Source organism: Loxodonta africana, chromosome 19, assembly GCF_030014295.1.
Source record: "Loxodonta africana isolate mLoxAfr1 chromosome 19, mLoxAfr1.hap2, whole genome shotgun sequence".
Classification (NCBI taxonomy): Eukaryota; Metazoa; Chordata; class Mammalia; order Proboscidea; family Elephantidae; genus Loxodonta; species Loxodonta africana.
Window position 1 is genome coordinate 77,076,395 of NC_087360.1, and position 14,902 is coordinate 77,091,296.

At 44.3% G+C, this 14,902-nt stretch overlaps 1 protein-coding gene across 18 annotated transcripts in view; it reads left to right on the top strand.

The window, feature by feature from the left end:
- Nucleotides 1-14,902, top strand: part of PCM1 (pericentriolar material 1) — a 123,658-nt gene that overhangs the window by 64,381 nt on the left and 44,375 nt on the right. For all 18 annotated transcript variants that reach the window (XR_010318668.1, XM_064272894.1, XM_064272898.1 and 15 more), the window contains 3 exons: nt 3,827-3,947; nt 5,492-5,650; nt 6,219-6,355. Coding sequence is in view for 17 of the 18 variants with exons in the window: in XM_064272894.1 (XP_064128964.1) it covers nt 3,827-3,947; nt 5,492-5,650; nt 6,219-6,355 (417 nt within the window). In the remaining variant the exon portion in view is untranslated. The remainder of the gene's footprint in view (nt 1-3,826; nt 3,948-5,491; nt 5,651-6,218; nt 6,356-14,902) is intronic.

Sequence of the window (14,902 nt, forward strand, 5' to 3'; positions counted from 1 at the left end):
GAAAAGTGGGTTCAGCTCTGTACATAAAAAATAGGAGATACTAGGTTATATTAAGGTTTATTAGGCATTTAAATGACTTCCTGAGAGAATAAAGTCTCATTCTTAGAAATCTTTAGTAATTTTATATGCTTCCCTTTTATCCAAGTTTCATATAAGCAATGTACCATTTATTTTAAAAGGCTTGAGCACACTGGTCAGCGCCATCGATAGCAGATTTCGAAAATCTACAATTTAAGATGAAGTTAGCCTGAGAAGGTTTTAGAATTAAATAAAGTTCAAAGATACTATACTGCCTGGTGGCGCAGTGGTAAAGAGCTATGTCCGCTAACCAAAAGGCCGGCAGTTGGAACCCACCCGCTGCTCCTTGGAAACCTTGTTTGAGGCAGTTCTCCTCTGACCTCTGGGGTCGCTGTGGGTTGGAATCAGCTCAGTGGCAAAGGGTTTGAGCCCTGCCTGGTAAGTAGGGCCTTGACGTAAATAACACTACGAAGTATTACTTTTAGATAAATAAGTGAGTTGGTTTTTCCTCCAGAACTTAAGTTCAGCATTAATGTCAGCATTTCCCCTTTATTTGTGCTGTTTAGTCATCAGCAGCAGCAGCACAGCGTCCAGGGTTGATGCACAGAGACCTAGAGAAACACTGGTCGGCAGAGCTTTGTCCAGTGATGGAGAGGGTCTGTGTCTGCATTGTCTGACACAATAGGCACAGCCACCTGTAGCCGCGAAGAACTTGGATCAGGGTTAGTGCAACTGAGAGACTGAATTTTTTAATACATTTCATGTAAATAATTTAGATTTAAACATGGCTGGTTGTTACTGTATTAGACACATACAGAGTCTCATTCTCCATGTTTCTAGGCCAAGGTCATTTGATCTCCATCCATGTAATCTCATAGCTGTTTGTTGTCCAGGAAGTTTGAAGGAATAAAGTATTAAGGATGTGAGGTTGTACCTTGCCTTTCCAGCAGACAGGAGCATTGCACAGTGTGTAAGAATCTTCATGCCTAGGAGCCTAGACAGAAAGTGAGGATGGGTGTCTGGGAGTTATAAGTCGCAGAGGGTGGGGTGGAGGAAAAGGAAGGAACACTTTACACCTGTGGATTGCACTGAACACTTTACATCTTCTACTCCAGGCGCTGTAAATGGTAAATGCACAAGGGCTGACCTTTAGGTCTCACTTGAAGGAGCAGCAAAATATGGTCCTGGCATGGCAGATGCATTCATTTTTTTATGTCTTGTTCCACAAACATGTTCCCTCACACATGAATTTCCTTTAACCAGAGACAAAACATTTGTTTCATAATTTCTGCATAATTGAAGATAGAAAACTTAAAAAGATCAATAGCTAGGAAAAAGAACACAATTGGGAAATGAGTTCCAGACACAATGTGAGACTCCTAGTTCACACTGTATATGTAAATTAATTTTATATGACATAAAGACCTGTAAAAGGGGAGGTCAGCACAACTGGACTGGACCAAAAGCAAAGAAGTTTCCTGAATAAACTGAATGCTTCAAAGGTCAGCGGAACAAGGGCGGGGATTTGGGAACTATGGCTTCAGGGGACATCGAAGTCAATTGGCAAAATAAATTCTATTAAGAAAACATTCTGCATCCCACTTTGAAGTGTGGCATCTGGGGTCTTAAACGCTAACAAGTGGCCATCTAAGATGCATCAATGAGTCTCAGCCCACCTGGATCAAAGGAGAATGAAGAACACCAAGATCACAAGGTAATTACAAGCCCAAGAGACAGAAAAGGCCACGTGAACTAGAGACTACATCATCCTGAGACCAGAAAAACTAGATGGTGCCCGGCCACAACCAGTGACTTCCCTGACAGGGAGCACAACAGAGAACTCCTGAGGGAGCAGGAGAACAGTGGGATGCAGACCCCAAATTCTCATAAAAAGACCAGACTTAATGGTCTGACTGAGACTAGAAGAATCCTGGCGGTCATGGTCCCCAAACCCTTCTGTTGGCCCAGGACAGGAACCATTCCTAAAGGCAACTCATCAGAAATGGATTGGACTGGACAATGGGTTGGAGAGAGATGCTGATGAAGAGTGAGCTACTTGCATCAGGTGGACACTTGAGACTATGTTGACATCTCTTGTCTGGAGGGGAGATGAGAGGGTAGAGGGGGTTAGAAACTGGCAAAATGGTCACGGAAGGAGAAACTGGAAGGAAGGAGTGGGCTGACTCATTGGGGGAGAGTAAGTGGGAGTATGTAGTAAGGTGTATATAAGTTTGTATGTGAGAGACTGACTTGATTTGTAAACTTTCACTTAAAGCACAATAAAAATTTTTTTTTTTTTTTAAAAAAGTACCTGTAAAAGCTAAAACTAAAACTTTTAGAAGAAAACACAGGAGGTAGTCTTCATGACTGCAGCAAAGGCAGAGATTTCTGGGACACAGAAAACATTAACTGTAAAAGAAAAAAACTAATAAATTAGACTTTGTGAAAATTAAAATCTTCTCTTTAAAAGATACAACTAGGAGAAAATTCCCAGTACGTATATCTGACAACCGATTTATATCTGGACTTTGTAAAGAACTCTTTACAACTCAGTATAGGACAAACAGCTCAGTAAAAAACGGGCAAGAGATTTGAACAGGTGCTTCATGAAAAAAGACTTATGAATGGTCAGTAAGCAAATAAAAAAAAATGCTCAGTAGCATTTAGTCATCAAGGAAACGGCAAACTAAAATATGAGATGCCACATCACGCTCACTAGGGTGGCTAAAATTAAGTTGACAATAAGTGTTGGTGAAAATGTGGAGCGATTGGGACTTTCACACTGCTGGTGGGAACATAAAAGTGTATAACCACTTCGGAAGGCAGTTTGGCAGTTTCTTGTGAAGTTAAACCTAAACTTTGCATGTGACCTAGCAATTTCTCTTCTAGGTATTCATCCAAAAGAAATGAAAACATAATGTCCACAAAAATACTTGCATACTAATGTTCATATCAGCTTTATTCATGGTAGTCTCAAACTGGAACATCAAGAGAGAAATGGATAAACTGTGGTATATCCATACAGTGGAATACTATTCAGCCAGTAAAATAACATGAACTTATGACACACAACAGCATGGTTAATTTCAGAAACATAATGAGTAAAAGAAGCCAGACAATGAAGAGTATATACTGTGATTCTGTTTATATGAGGTTCAGAAGCAGCAGAACTGATCTGTGATGATAGAAATCTCATGAATGGTGTGTGGGGGGTTACTGTTTGCAGAGGGACACGAAGGAACTTTCTGGGCTGATGAAATGGTCTGTGTCTTTAGGGAAAGTGGTTACATGAGTGTATACGTTGTCAAAACTCAACCAAATTGCACACTTAAAATGGGTGCATTTGTATATAAATTATATTTTAATAAAAAATTTTTTTTTAATATGAATGATGCTGTTTTTTTTCTTCTGATCTGAGACAACCAAGTATGGTAGTGAGGTACTAAGCATCATCAGAGTTTAGAAGCAGGAGAATGTTTGAGGGTACAGAAATAGTTTAAAAGTGAACTTTGGCAAATTTTAGGATTTCATCCATAGTTAGCTCTGTGTGCTTCGTCTACGTGAAGACAAATGTGTTCTGTAACCCTACTTAATATTTTCTTGTTCTCTTTGATGATTTAACCTTAAACTAACATTGGTTCTATTACAGTCTTGTTTGGATAGAAGAGTCGTGACTTAATGTCTCTTAGATGTGTGGTTTTATGCAAATACTTAGTTTCCACATAAGATATCTAACGTTAATGATAAGATTTTTTTAAAGCAACATTAGTGATTTTTGTTTTGTGTTGTTTTCTTCACTGTAACTTAGGAAACCTTTGAGAAGAACTTTGAGAGAGAAACACATAAAATCAGTGAACAAAATGATGCTGACAACGCTAGCGTCATGTCTGTATCTTCAAATTTTGAACCTTTTGCAACAGATGATCTAGGTAAGCAGAAGTTTTATATAATCATACAACATGACTTCAGTCTGCTCTAGGCTTCGAATTTCATCGATAAGGGCACAAAAATCTAGAAACACAAGGTGAGGTGGAAAGAAAAAAAAAAAAATGGGCTTTAAATTCTGTCCATCAGTCTAAATTCAGGAGTCTCCTGGCTGTCAGCTCTTTGACCTTGGGCAAATCATCTAACCTTTCTGCATATACCAGAAAAGTGGGAACCTTACCTACCTTGCTCCGTTCTTGTGAAAAATACATAGAATATTCTAGCCTGCAGAATAGGAGTTCAGAAGATGTTAGTTTTCTTTCTTTCCCTTAAGGGAAGGCTGGAATTCAGAGGTGTCAATGCCACATCCAATCACGTTTTCGGTAAAAACGCTGAACCCATAATTTGAGTTGGAGAACTGAAATTTCTTAGCATGTGTAATCTGTAGTGAAAAGCCCGGATAACTCGGGCATGTTGCCTTTTTTTTTTTTAAATCAATGGTAAAACAAATAAAGCGTAGAGGTTTGCACAACTCCAAAGGGGGCAAAAATCTGAGTCCTAGACTTGAAAAGGAGATTAGAGAAAAGAAAAGTGTATGTACCTGATTCGTTTCCAGGCTCTGGCCTATCAGAAGTTATATCAGTATTCAGTCACTCAGACCTCCAGGCCACTTGGTTGATAAAATAATGCCTAGTGTTCTAGTGGTCACGTGATGAGAACAAGATTTAAACAATTGCAGAATCATTTTTCCACTACAAAAAAAAAGAAACTACAAAGAAAGGGTATAAGCCTTCCCCTATCACTAGGCATCTGTCTTTTACCAAAACAACAAATCTGTGTGCCTCATCCTGACTGTCAAGGACTCTTAACCCCTGACTCCCTCCTGAGTAAGTACCTGCCAGGTCTGTGCCGAGCTCATCTCATTACAGAGAACAATCATTGTGGCCAACCCTTTCCCCACGGTTGTCTCCCCTTTCTGAATTACCACGTGACTTTGAGTTCTACCTATTTTTTTTTTTTTTCATTTACTGATGGCTTCTGTGTATCCTTCACCAGCATTGCCTGAAGCAGACATAGGGGAATTGAGAAATCCATTCATAGGCCTTGATCTTACCTTATTTGTATGAGATTGAATTGATTTTATCAGAATTTGCACCACATTAAAATATTTTTTCAGTACTGTTGGAGTGAAGCAGCATGATGTGGTGAAACACATAGGGACTTCTGAGCCTAAGAGGCCTGATTTCAAATCTCTGCTCCAACATTTAACTGGCTGTAAAACCTTGACCAGGTTGCCTGAGTTCTCTGAAAATGAGAGCACTATCATCTATTCTATAGGATTATGTTAAGGATTAAATTAAGAATGTGATAATACATGTAAATTAAGAATGTGACAATACATATGCCCAACTAGTGTACAGTACCTGGACCTTGTTAAAGCCAGTTTTGTTTCCCTATCTTCAGACATTTTTTAAATGAATATATTTTGAGGAATGCATTAAAAAGTTTGCTTTGACATTTTCTAGAAATATTTCTGTTCCAAATGCAGGCAACACTGTGATTCACTTAGATCAGGCGTTAGTCAGAATGAGGGAGTATGAACGGATGAAGACTGAGGCTGAAAGCACCCCGAGTAGAAGATGCACCTGCAGGATGATTGAGGACGAAGACGGTGCTGCCGCCGCTGCTGCAGGTGGTAACTTAGAAGGTGCGTTTCCGGACCGATGAGAAGTAGAAACCGTAGTTCTGTTAGTTTGTTACGCTTTATTTTATTTTTGTTATCATTGGGAATATACGCAGCAGTGCGTGCAGCAATTCAGCGATTTCTCCGTGTACAGATCAGTGACACTGGTGACACTTCACGGTGTGCATCGTTCTCACCCTCCTTTTCCGACTTGTTCCTCCCCCATTAACGTGAACTCACTGATGCTTATGGTGGTTTTATCACAGCTTCTTCTCATGTTAAAAAAAGGTTAAACCTGTTGCCCGCAAGTTAATTCCGACTCACAGCAACCCTGGAGGACGGAGCAGAACTGCCCCCGGGGTTTCCAAGGAGCAGCAGTGGATTCGAACTGCCAGCCTTTCGGTTGGCAGCCGAGCTCTTAACCACTGGGCCACCAGGGCTCTTTTTCCTTATTAGGGTGCTAAAACTAGATGGGTGTTTATTATTTTAACATAAAATCATCAGAATCTAGTGTTGATTAAAGTTTTGCACAGATGCGTACGTATGTCGTGGGCTTTATTTTGCTAACATACCATTTTCTTTCTAAAAATAGAAACTCCCATTATTGAAAATCAAAGTTTACAACAACCTGTAAGTGACGTTTCCAACGTCCCTTGTCCTAGAATTAATACTCAACAACTGGACCGGCAAATTAAAGCAATTATGAAAGAAGTCATTCCTTTTTTAAAGGTAAGCAGTAATTTAAATAAGCAGTTATTCTTGTGTTTTGTTTTTTAATTCGTACAGAGGAGTCCCCCAAAGATAGCCCCCACCAACACTTTTGGAATCCTTCTGTACTTTCTTACACATGTATGTGTGCAGTCTTCTTTTTGCATGTATTGCACCATAACGTCTTTCCATGTCATCATTTTTCTGCTGCATATTTTTAGTGGTTCTTTGTATGCATTCATTATTCACTTGAAAATGTTTATAGAATGCCTGCTCTGTGCCAGGTTTTGTAGACATAGCAGTGAGTAAGTCAGCATCCCCGCTCCCGTGGAGCTTACATCCTAGGATGAGAATACAGACCGAAAACACAAGTAAGTGTAAAAACTTAGAGGTAAATGTGTATCAGTTAGTGGTACATGCCACGCAGAGAATTAAAATGTGGTGATAGGATGGTGTCTTCTAGGTTAGATGTCAGGGAAGACTTCTGAAAAGAGGACATTTAGGCAGAGATGTGGATGACAAGGAGGAACCAGCTTAAACCAGAATCATTCCCGACAAAGTGAAAGGCCTTAAGGCAGGAAGGGAAACCCTGGTGGGGTAGTGGTTAAGTGCTACAACTGCTAACCAAAGGGTCAGCAGTTCAAATCTGCCAGGTGCTCCTTGGAAACTCTATGGGGCAGTTCTTCTCTGTCCTATAGGGTCGCTATGAGTCGGAATCGACTCGAGGGCACTGGGTTTACTGGGTTTAAGGCAGGAAGCAGATGGCAGGCTGAAGGAGCTGGAGGAGAACCTGTGTAGTTGGAGGGTATTTGTGTGAAGACGAAGTTGGAGAGAGAGGCAGGGGGCTCCTTACGTAGAACTTTGCAGGCTATCATTAGAAGTTCGTCCTAGAGGAGCTTAAGCAGGAGAGAGACGAAGTCTGGTGCCTTTGTGGGGAATTGATTATAGGGCATCAGGAATACAGTGAGATCAGATGAGAAATGTTAGTGGCCTTAGACAAGGTCGTAGTAATGAAGATGGGGAGAAGTAGACAATTGGGACATGTCTTGGAGGAAATCAGCAGGTCCTACTGATGGTTGGGATGTTGAAAGATAAGAGAAAGAGAAAAACTGGCTGGAAGGAAACGTGATTTGCTGAGACAGAGAAGGGTTGGAAAATGGAGGCCAAGCGTTCTATTTTGAACATTAAATTTGAGCTGCCTGTTAGAGAATTATGTGAGAAGTCGAATAGACATTTGATATTCAGCTAACCCCCGGCTCAGCCTGAGAGGGAGAGGGTAGTTTACAGCATGTAGACATGACCTAAAGCTACGGCACTAGTTGGGAGAAGAGAAGCAGGTCTGGAGCTGGGGGCTGGGCTAAAAACTCCTTCCAAGTAAATCCAGCATTTAGAAGAGTCAGAGCTGACTGAGGAGGAGGGCCAGTAGTCGGCAGTGCTGAGTGCTCCTCAGAGGTCGGGTATTCAGAGATGGAGTGTTCTCTTAGGTATGTTACCAGTCCTTGGTAAACATTTGTGTTCGTTCTGGCTGGTTTCTTTTTTTTTTCACTATTATAAATAATTTTTAAATCTATTTTTCAATAATTTAGCTAAAATTTAGAACTATTCATTCTTACTTCCTTAGAAAAATTCTTAGACATAGAATTTCTAGCTAAAACAGTGTGAACATTTTGAAGACTTTTAAGACAGTAAGTTAAGCTGTCCCTCAGAAAGGTTGCCCAATTTATATCCCTGCCAGCAGTGAGAGCATGAGATTGGTAAGCAGTGCTAGTAATTTTGTTAAATAACGTTAGTGGACTGTGAAGACAGAACTTTTTTTTGGAGATGGTATTCTTACGTTCTGTTTTAAAATAGAAATTTTATAAATTAAAAGTCATTGTTTTATTGTCGTCTAGATATGGAAAACTATAAACTGTGTTGTCCTAGGGTTCATTTCTTACAGGCTTCTTGTATTTTCTTTATAAGACATTGACAACAGAAAGTTGCCTCCGTGTACTTGTATTTTTTCTTTCAGTGGACATAATTACTTTTTATGGGACATTTTTAGAGAAGAGATATCTTTGAGATGCAGTTTGTGGCAGTTGTAGAAACTGCTTCTCTGAGGAAAACAACAGAGTATCTGACTAGCCAAAGGGAAAGAAAATAATCTGACTGTGCCCAAATAATTCCATGTAAAAACTGTTCCTGGACAGTTGTGACAGTTCCTGAATGGTCTCACTGTCCCTTGTTTACTCCTGTTCTAATCTTGCTGCTCTGCTTCGAGAGTTGCCCTTCCCTCGAGCACTGCCATGGCCTGTGTCCTAGTCTTTGGTTGGGTATTACCTTCTCGGTGAGCAGGCTTACCCCTGTGTTAAGGAACCTTCCTAACCTGCTTTTCTTTCTTGCATTAGTGTTTATTGTCTTCTCATCTGTTAAATGTTTGCTTATTTTTTTTTTTGTCTGCGATGTTAATCTCTTTTGGTCACTGCCGAACCCCCAGGGTCAAGAATAGCACCAGGCATACAGTAGGCAATAAATAATGAGCGAATGCATAAATGACTGGGTCCTTCAATCCTCAGCTCTTTTCAATCTAATCGAGCTCTTTAACCAAACCAGACCCATTGCCGTCAAATCATCCAACTCATGGCGACCTTATAGGGCAGAGTAGAACTGCCCCATAGGGTTTCCAAGGAGCGCCTGGTGGATTTGAACTGCCAGCCTTTTGGTTAACAGCCGTAGCTCTTACCCACTACACCACCGGTGTTTGCCCAGGCTCTTTAGGTGCTACAAAGTATAGTTGAAAGCACCTGGTCAGTAGGATACAGTCAGATTCAGCATCACTCATAAGACTTTTTACAGCTTGGTCCCAGCCTCGTAACTGTTTCTTCCCACACACCCACTCGACACTGTTCCAGAAAAAGCACATTACCTGTGTTATTCCCTTTGTCTAGGATGCCCTCTGCCCTTCCTCTGTCAGGTAATCTTAACCCTTCTGGACCCACCCCCAGTGTTACTGCCTGTCAGCCAGCGTTGATCCTTCTCGCCACTGTTCCCTGAGATACTTGCTACATGCCTTTATTGTAGCACTTAAGATAAAGTATTTATTTGTATTTATCTCCACTAGAGTATTATTTCTTCTTCTCTTTGTACTTTGATTTCAAAGTCTAGGCAAAGGGAATTGAGGAAATAAGACATAATAAATACATCAGTTTTGCTAATTGTTCTGTGGATTTACCTCCTGTTACTTGTAAATGTACATAATGTACAGCTGAAAGAATATCTGTGTAGTCTGATAGGTAGATAGACATTTAGTGAAGAGTTTGAAACTATTACCTGAAGAGAAGTTACTTAAATCAATTTATAAATTAAACTTAATTAAGTTCTAGTTTGCATGGATAGCAAAGTATTGCCTTTTTTCTTTTTTTTTCTTCTGTCATAAATATGCTATAAATACTTTTTAAAATATCTCTTTTGGTAAAATTAAGTGTATTTGTAATATTAATTTGATATGTACAGCTATTATTTTCTAAGGGTTAAAAAGTTAAATGGTTTAGCTTTGTGCTTAGGGCGAGAAGCCATCTTCAGTTAGGACATTTACTCCCGTCATCATTTGTGTCTGGTTTGATGACGCCGTTCAGAAGGTGGTGCGTACTCTCTGCTCCGAATCCATTAGATCTCAAAACGTTCACTTCTTAGGCAAAATAGAAATCACCTTATGAGCTTACGAAGCACTTAAATCATGAATTTTTAAAGCTTAGAATAGTTTTTAAAAGTAATAATCTTAAAAGTCCTAAGGTATTAGGAAATACTGATGACATTTTAGCTGGCTAAAGACCGATGACAAACCCTCAGTTAATAGTTGTCCGTGTTGCTGTGTTAGGAGCTACTAGGACTGCTAGTGTCACCTAAACCCAGGGCTGCTCCTGTCATGGTCCTGAACATGTCAGTTGTTCCTCCTTGCTGCAGGCGTGTAGCGCTGGCTTAAGTGATACCTGAGTTACTGTATTAAATTTAGCATTTCAAAAAAGTTTCTGTGGCTGACAAAATGAGTAGAACCAATTATTTGAGTTTAACTCTTTGTTGTATCTCAAATCTCGACTTTTTTTGTAGGATTACAGAACTTCCTTGTCAGTGTTGGCATCCCACCCAGTCCCCTAGGCTTGGCTTCTTGACTCTCTGTCCTCTGCCACCAGTGAGTCAGAAATGGATTCTTCCCCTAAGAGCAGTCAATTTTACCTCCTCTCGAGAAGCATAACCTTAATACATATTACCTTTACCCTAGAATTCCTGTCCTAATAGGCCTACAGTGAGTGTTCACTGAGCAAGGTCACATCCAAACGCCCTAGCTCTGGAGAAGCTTCACCACCGGGTCTGGTGCACTTGCCACCTTCATTGTTACAAATCTCCGTCTAGGGACACTCACTCTAATACTCCACGTTCCTTGCAGATGCCGTTGCTTGTTCACACAGGGCCCCTCTGTACATGTTGTCTCCTCTGTCTAAATATAAAATACCTCTACTCTTTCCTGCCTGGCTGAGCTGTCACTTCTTCAGAGATATTTGTTATTGCCTCTAATCTGCTGCTATAGCTCCTTGTACCACTTCATATGTGCTGCTTTCATGATATTTCCTCAGCAAGTGATGAGTATCTTCTGTGAGCCTACTCTTGTGCCCGGTGATGGGTAGGAAGCAGGCCCTGCAGTGAGAAAGTGCCGTCTACTAGACAGCACATAGCTCCTGTTGGTTACTGGAGTATCTCCTGTGAGCCTGCTGCTGTGCCCGGTGATGGGTAGCAAGCAGGCCCTGCAGTGAGAAAGTGCCGTCTACTAGACAGCGCATAGCTCCTGTTGGTTACTGGAGTATCTCCTGTGAGCCTGCTGCTGTGCCCGGTGATGGGCAGGAAGCAGGCCCTGCGGTGAGAAAGTGCCGTCTTCTAGACAGCGCATAGCTCCTATTGGTTACTGGAGTATCTCCTGTGAGCCTGCTGCTGTGCCCGGTGATGGGTGGGAAGCAGGCCCTGCAGTGAGAAAGTGCCGTCTACTAGACAGCGCATAGCTCCTATTGGTTACCGGAGTATCTCCTGTGAGCCTGCTGCTGTGCCTGGTGATGGGTAGGAAGCAGGCCCTGCAGTGAGAAAGTGCCGTCTACTAGACAGCGCATAGGTCCTGTTGGTTACCGGAGTATCTCCTGTGAGCCTGCTGCTGTGCCCGGTGATGGGTAGGAAGCAGGCCCTGCAGTGAGAAAGTGCCGTCTACTAGACAGCGCATAGCTCCTGTTGGTTACTGGAGTATCTCCTGTGAGCCTGCTGCTGTGCCCGGTGATGGGTGGGAAGCAGGCCCTGCAGTGAGAAAGTGCCGTCTACTAGACAGCGCATAGCTCCTGTTGGTTACTGGAGTATCTCTTGTGAGCCTGCTGCTGTGCCCGGTGATGGGTAGGAAGCAGGCCCTGCAGTGAGAAAGTGCCGTCTACTAGACAGCGCATAGCTCCTGTTGGTTACCGGAGTATCCTGTGAGCCTACTCTTGTGCCCGGTGATGGGTAGGAAGCAGGCCCTGCAGTGAGAAAGTGCCGTCTACTAGACAGCACATAGCTCCTGTTGGTTACTGGAGTATCTCCTGTGAGCCTGCTGCTGTGCCCGGTGATGGGTAGCAAGCAGGCCCTGCAGTGAGAAAGTGCCGTCTACTAGACAGCGCATAGCTCCTGTTGGTTACTGGAGTATCTCCTGTGAGCCTGCTGCTGTGCCCGGTGATGGGCAGGAAGCAGGCCCTGCGGTGAGAAAGTGCCGTCTTCTAGACAGCGCATAGCTCCTATTGGTTACTGGAGTATCTCCTGTGAGCCTGCTGCTGTGCCCGGTGATGGGTGGGAAGCAGGCCCTGCAGTGAGAAAGTGCCGTCTACTAGACAGCGCATAGCTCCTGTTGGTTACCGGAGTATCTCCTGTGAGCCTGCTGCTGTGCCTGGTGATGGGTAGGAAGCAGGCCCTGCAGTGAGAAAGTGCCGTCTACTAGACAGCGCATAGGTCCTGTTGGTTACCGGAGTATCTCCTGTGAGCCTGCTGCTGTGCCCGGTGATGGGTAGGAAGCAGGCCCTGCAGTGAGAAAGTGCCGTCTACTAGACAGCGCATAGCTCCTGTTGGTTACTGGAGTATCTCCTGTGAGCCTGCTGCTGTGCCCGGTGATGGGTGGGAAGCAGGCCCTGCAGTGAGAAAGTGCCGTCTACTAGACAGCGCATAGCTCCTGTTGGTTACTGGAGTATCTCTTGTGAGCCTGCTGCTGTGCCCGGTGATGGGTAGGAAGCAGGCCCTGCAGTGAGAAAGTGCCGTCTACTAGACAGCGCATAGCTCCTGTTGGTTACCGGAGTATCCTGTGAGCCTGCCGCTGTGCCCGGTGATGGGTAGCAAGCAGGCCCTGCAGTGAGAAAGTGCCGTCTACTAGACAGCGCATAGCTCCTGTTGGTTACCGGAGTATCTCCTGTGAGCCTGCTGCTGTGCCCGGTGATGGATAGGAAGCAGGCCCTGCAGTGAGAAAGTGCCGTCTACTAGACAGCGCATAGCTCCTGTTGGTTACTGGAGTATCTCCTGTGAGCCTGCTGCTGTGCCCGGTGATGGGTAGGAAGCAGGCCCTGCAGTGAGAAAGTGCCGTCTACTAGACAGCACATAGCTCCTGTTGGTTACTGGAGTATCTCCTGTGAGCCTGCTGCTGTGCCCGGCGATGGATGGGAAGCAGGCCCTGCGGTGAGAAAGTGCCGTCTACTAGACAGCGCATAGCTCCTATTGGTTACTGGAGTATCTCCTGTGAGCCTGCTGCTGTGCCCGGTGATGGGTAGGAAGCAGGCCCTGCAGTGAGAAAGTGCCGTCTACTAGACAGCGCATAGCTCCTGTTGGTTACTGGAGTATCTCCTGTGAGCCTGCTGCTGTGCCCGGTGATGGGTGGGAAGCAGGCCCTGCAGTGAGAAAGTGCCGTCTACTAGACAGCGCATAGCTCCTGTTGGTTACTGGAGTATCTCTTGTGAGCCTGCTGCTGTGCCCGGTGATGGGTAGGAAGCAGGCCCTGCAGTGAGAAAGTGCCGTCTACTAGACAGCGCATAGCTCCTGTTGGTTACCGGAGTATCCTGTGAGCCTGCCGCTGTGCCCGGTGATGGGTAGCAAGCAGGCCCTGCAGTGAGAAAGTGCCGTCTACTAGACAGCGCATAGCTCCTGTTGGTTACCGGAGTATCTCCTGTGAGCCTGCTGCTGTGCCCGGTGATGGATAGGAAGCAGGCCCTGCAGTGAGAAAGTGCCGTCTACTAGACAGCGCATAGCTCCTGTTGGTTACTGGAGTATCTCCTGTGAGCCTGCTGCTGTGCCCGGTGATGGGTAGGAAGCAGGCCCTGCAGTGAGAAAGTGCCGTCTACTAGACAGCACATAGCTCCTGTTGGTTACTGGAGTATCTCCTGTGAGCCTGCTGCTGTGCCCGGCGATGGATGGGAAGCAGGCCCTGCGGTGAGAAAGTGCCGTCTACTAGACAGCGCATAGCTCCTATTGGTTACTGGAGTATCTCCTGTGAGCCTGCTGCTGTGCCCGGTGATGGGTAGGAAGCAGGCCCTGCAGTGAGAAAGTGCCGTCTACTAGACAGCGCATAGCTCCTGTTGGTTACTGGAGTATCTCCTGTGAGCCTGCTGCTGTGCCTGGTGATGGATGGGAAGCAGGCCCTGCAGTGAGAAAGTGCCGTCTTCTACACAGCGCATAGCTCCTGTTGGTTACTGGAGTATCTCCTGTGAGCCTGCTGCTGTGCCCGGTGATGGGTGGGAAGCAGGCCCTGCAGTGAGAAAGTGCCGTCTACTAGACAGCACAGAGGTCCTATTGGTTACTGGAGTATCTCCTGTGAGCCTGCTGCTGTGCCCGGTGATGGGTGGGAAGCAGGCCCTGCAGTGAGAAAGTGCCGTCTACTAGACAGCACAGAGGTCCTATTGGTTACTGGAGTATCTCCTGTGAGCCTGCTGCTGTGCCCGGTGATGGGTGGGAAGCAGGCCCTGCAGTGAGAAAGTGCCGTCTACTAGACAGCGCATAGCTCCTGTTGGTTACTGTAGTATCTCCTGTGAGCCTGCTGCTGTGCCCGGTGATGGGTGGGAAGCAGGTCCTGCGGTGAGAAAGTGCCGTCTTCTACACAGCGCATAGCTCCTGTTGGTTACTGGAGTATCTCCTGTGAGCCTGCTGCTGTGCCTGGTGATGGGTGGGAAGCAGGCCCTGCAGTGAGAAAGTGCCGTCTACTAGACAGCGCATAGCTCCTGTTGGTTACTGGAGTATCTGACTCTGCCAGTATTTGAGCCCTTGAAGACCAGGACTGTTGTGTGTTTTTTTTTCTTAATTGCCGTCCTTGTCACATACATTTTTAGAGGAGTTGTTAAAAATGAGCTTAATTCTAAGAAGGGGCCTTAGACATCATGTAATTTGGCCACCTTATTTTACATACTTGGGTCTTTTAAAAACAAAAAGGCCCGAGGAAAGTTTATAGGAATGAGCTACGTGGCAGAAGAAGGATTAGAACCTGAGGTTACTTGATGTACATGTTTCACAGACTCGCCTCATAAAGTTAATCCTGATTTGGATTATTGTGTA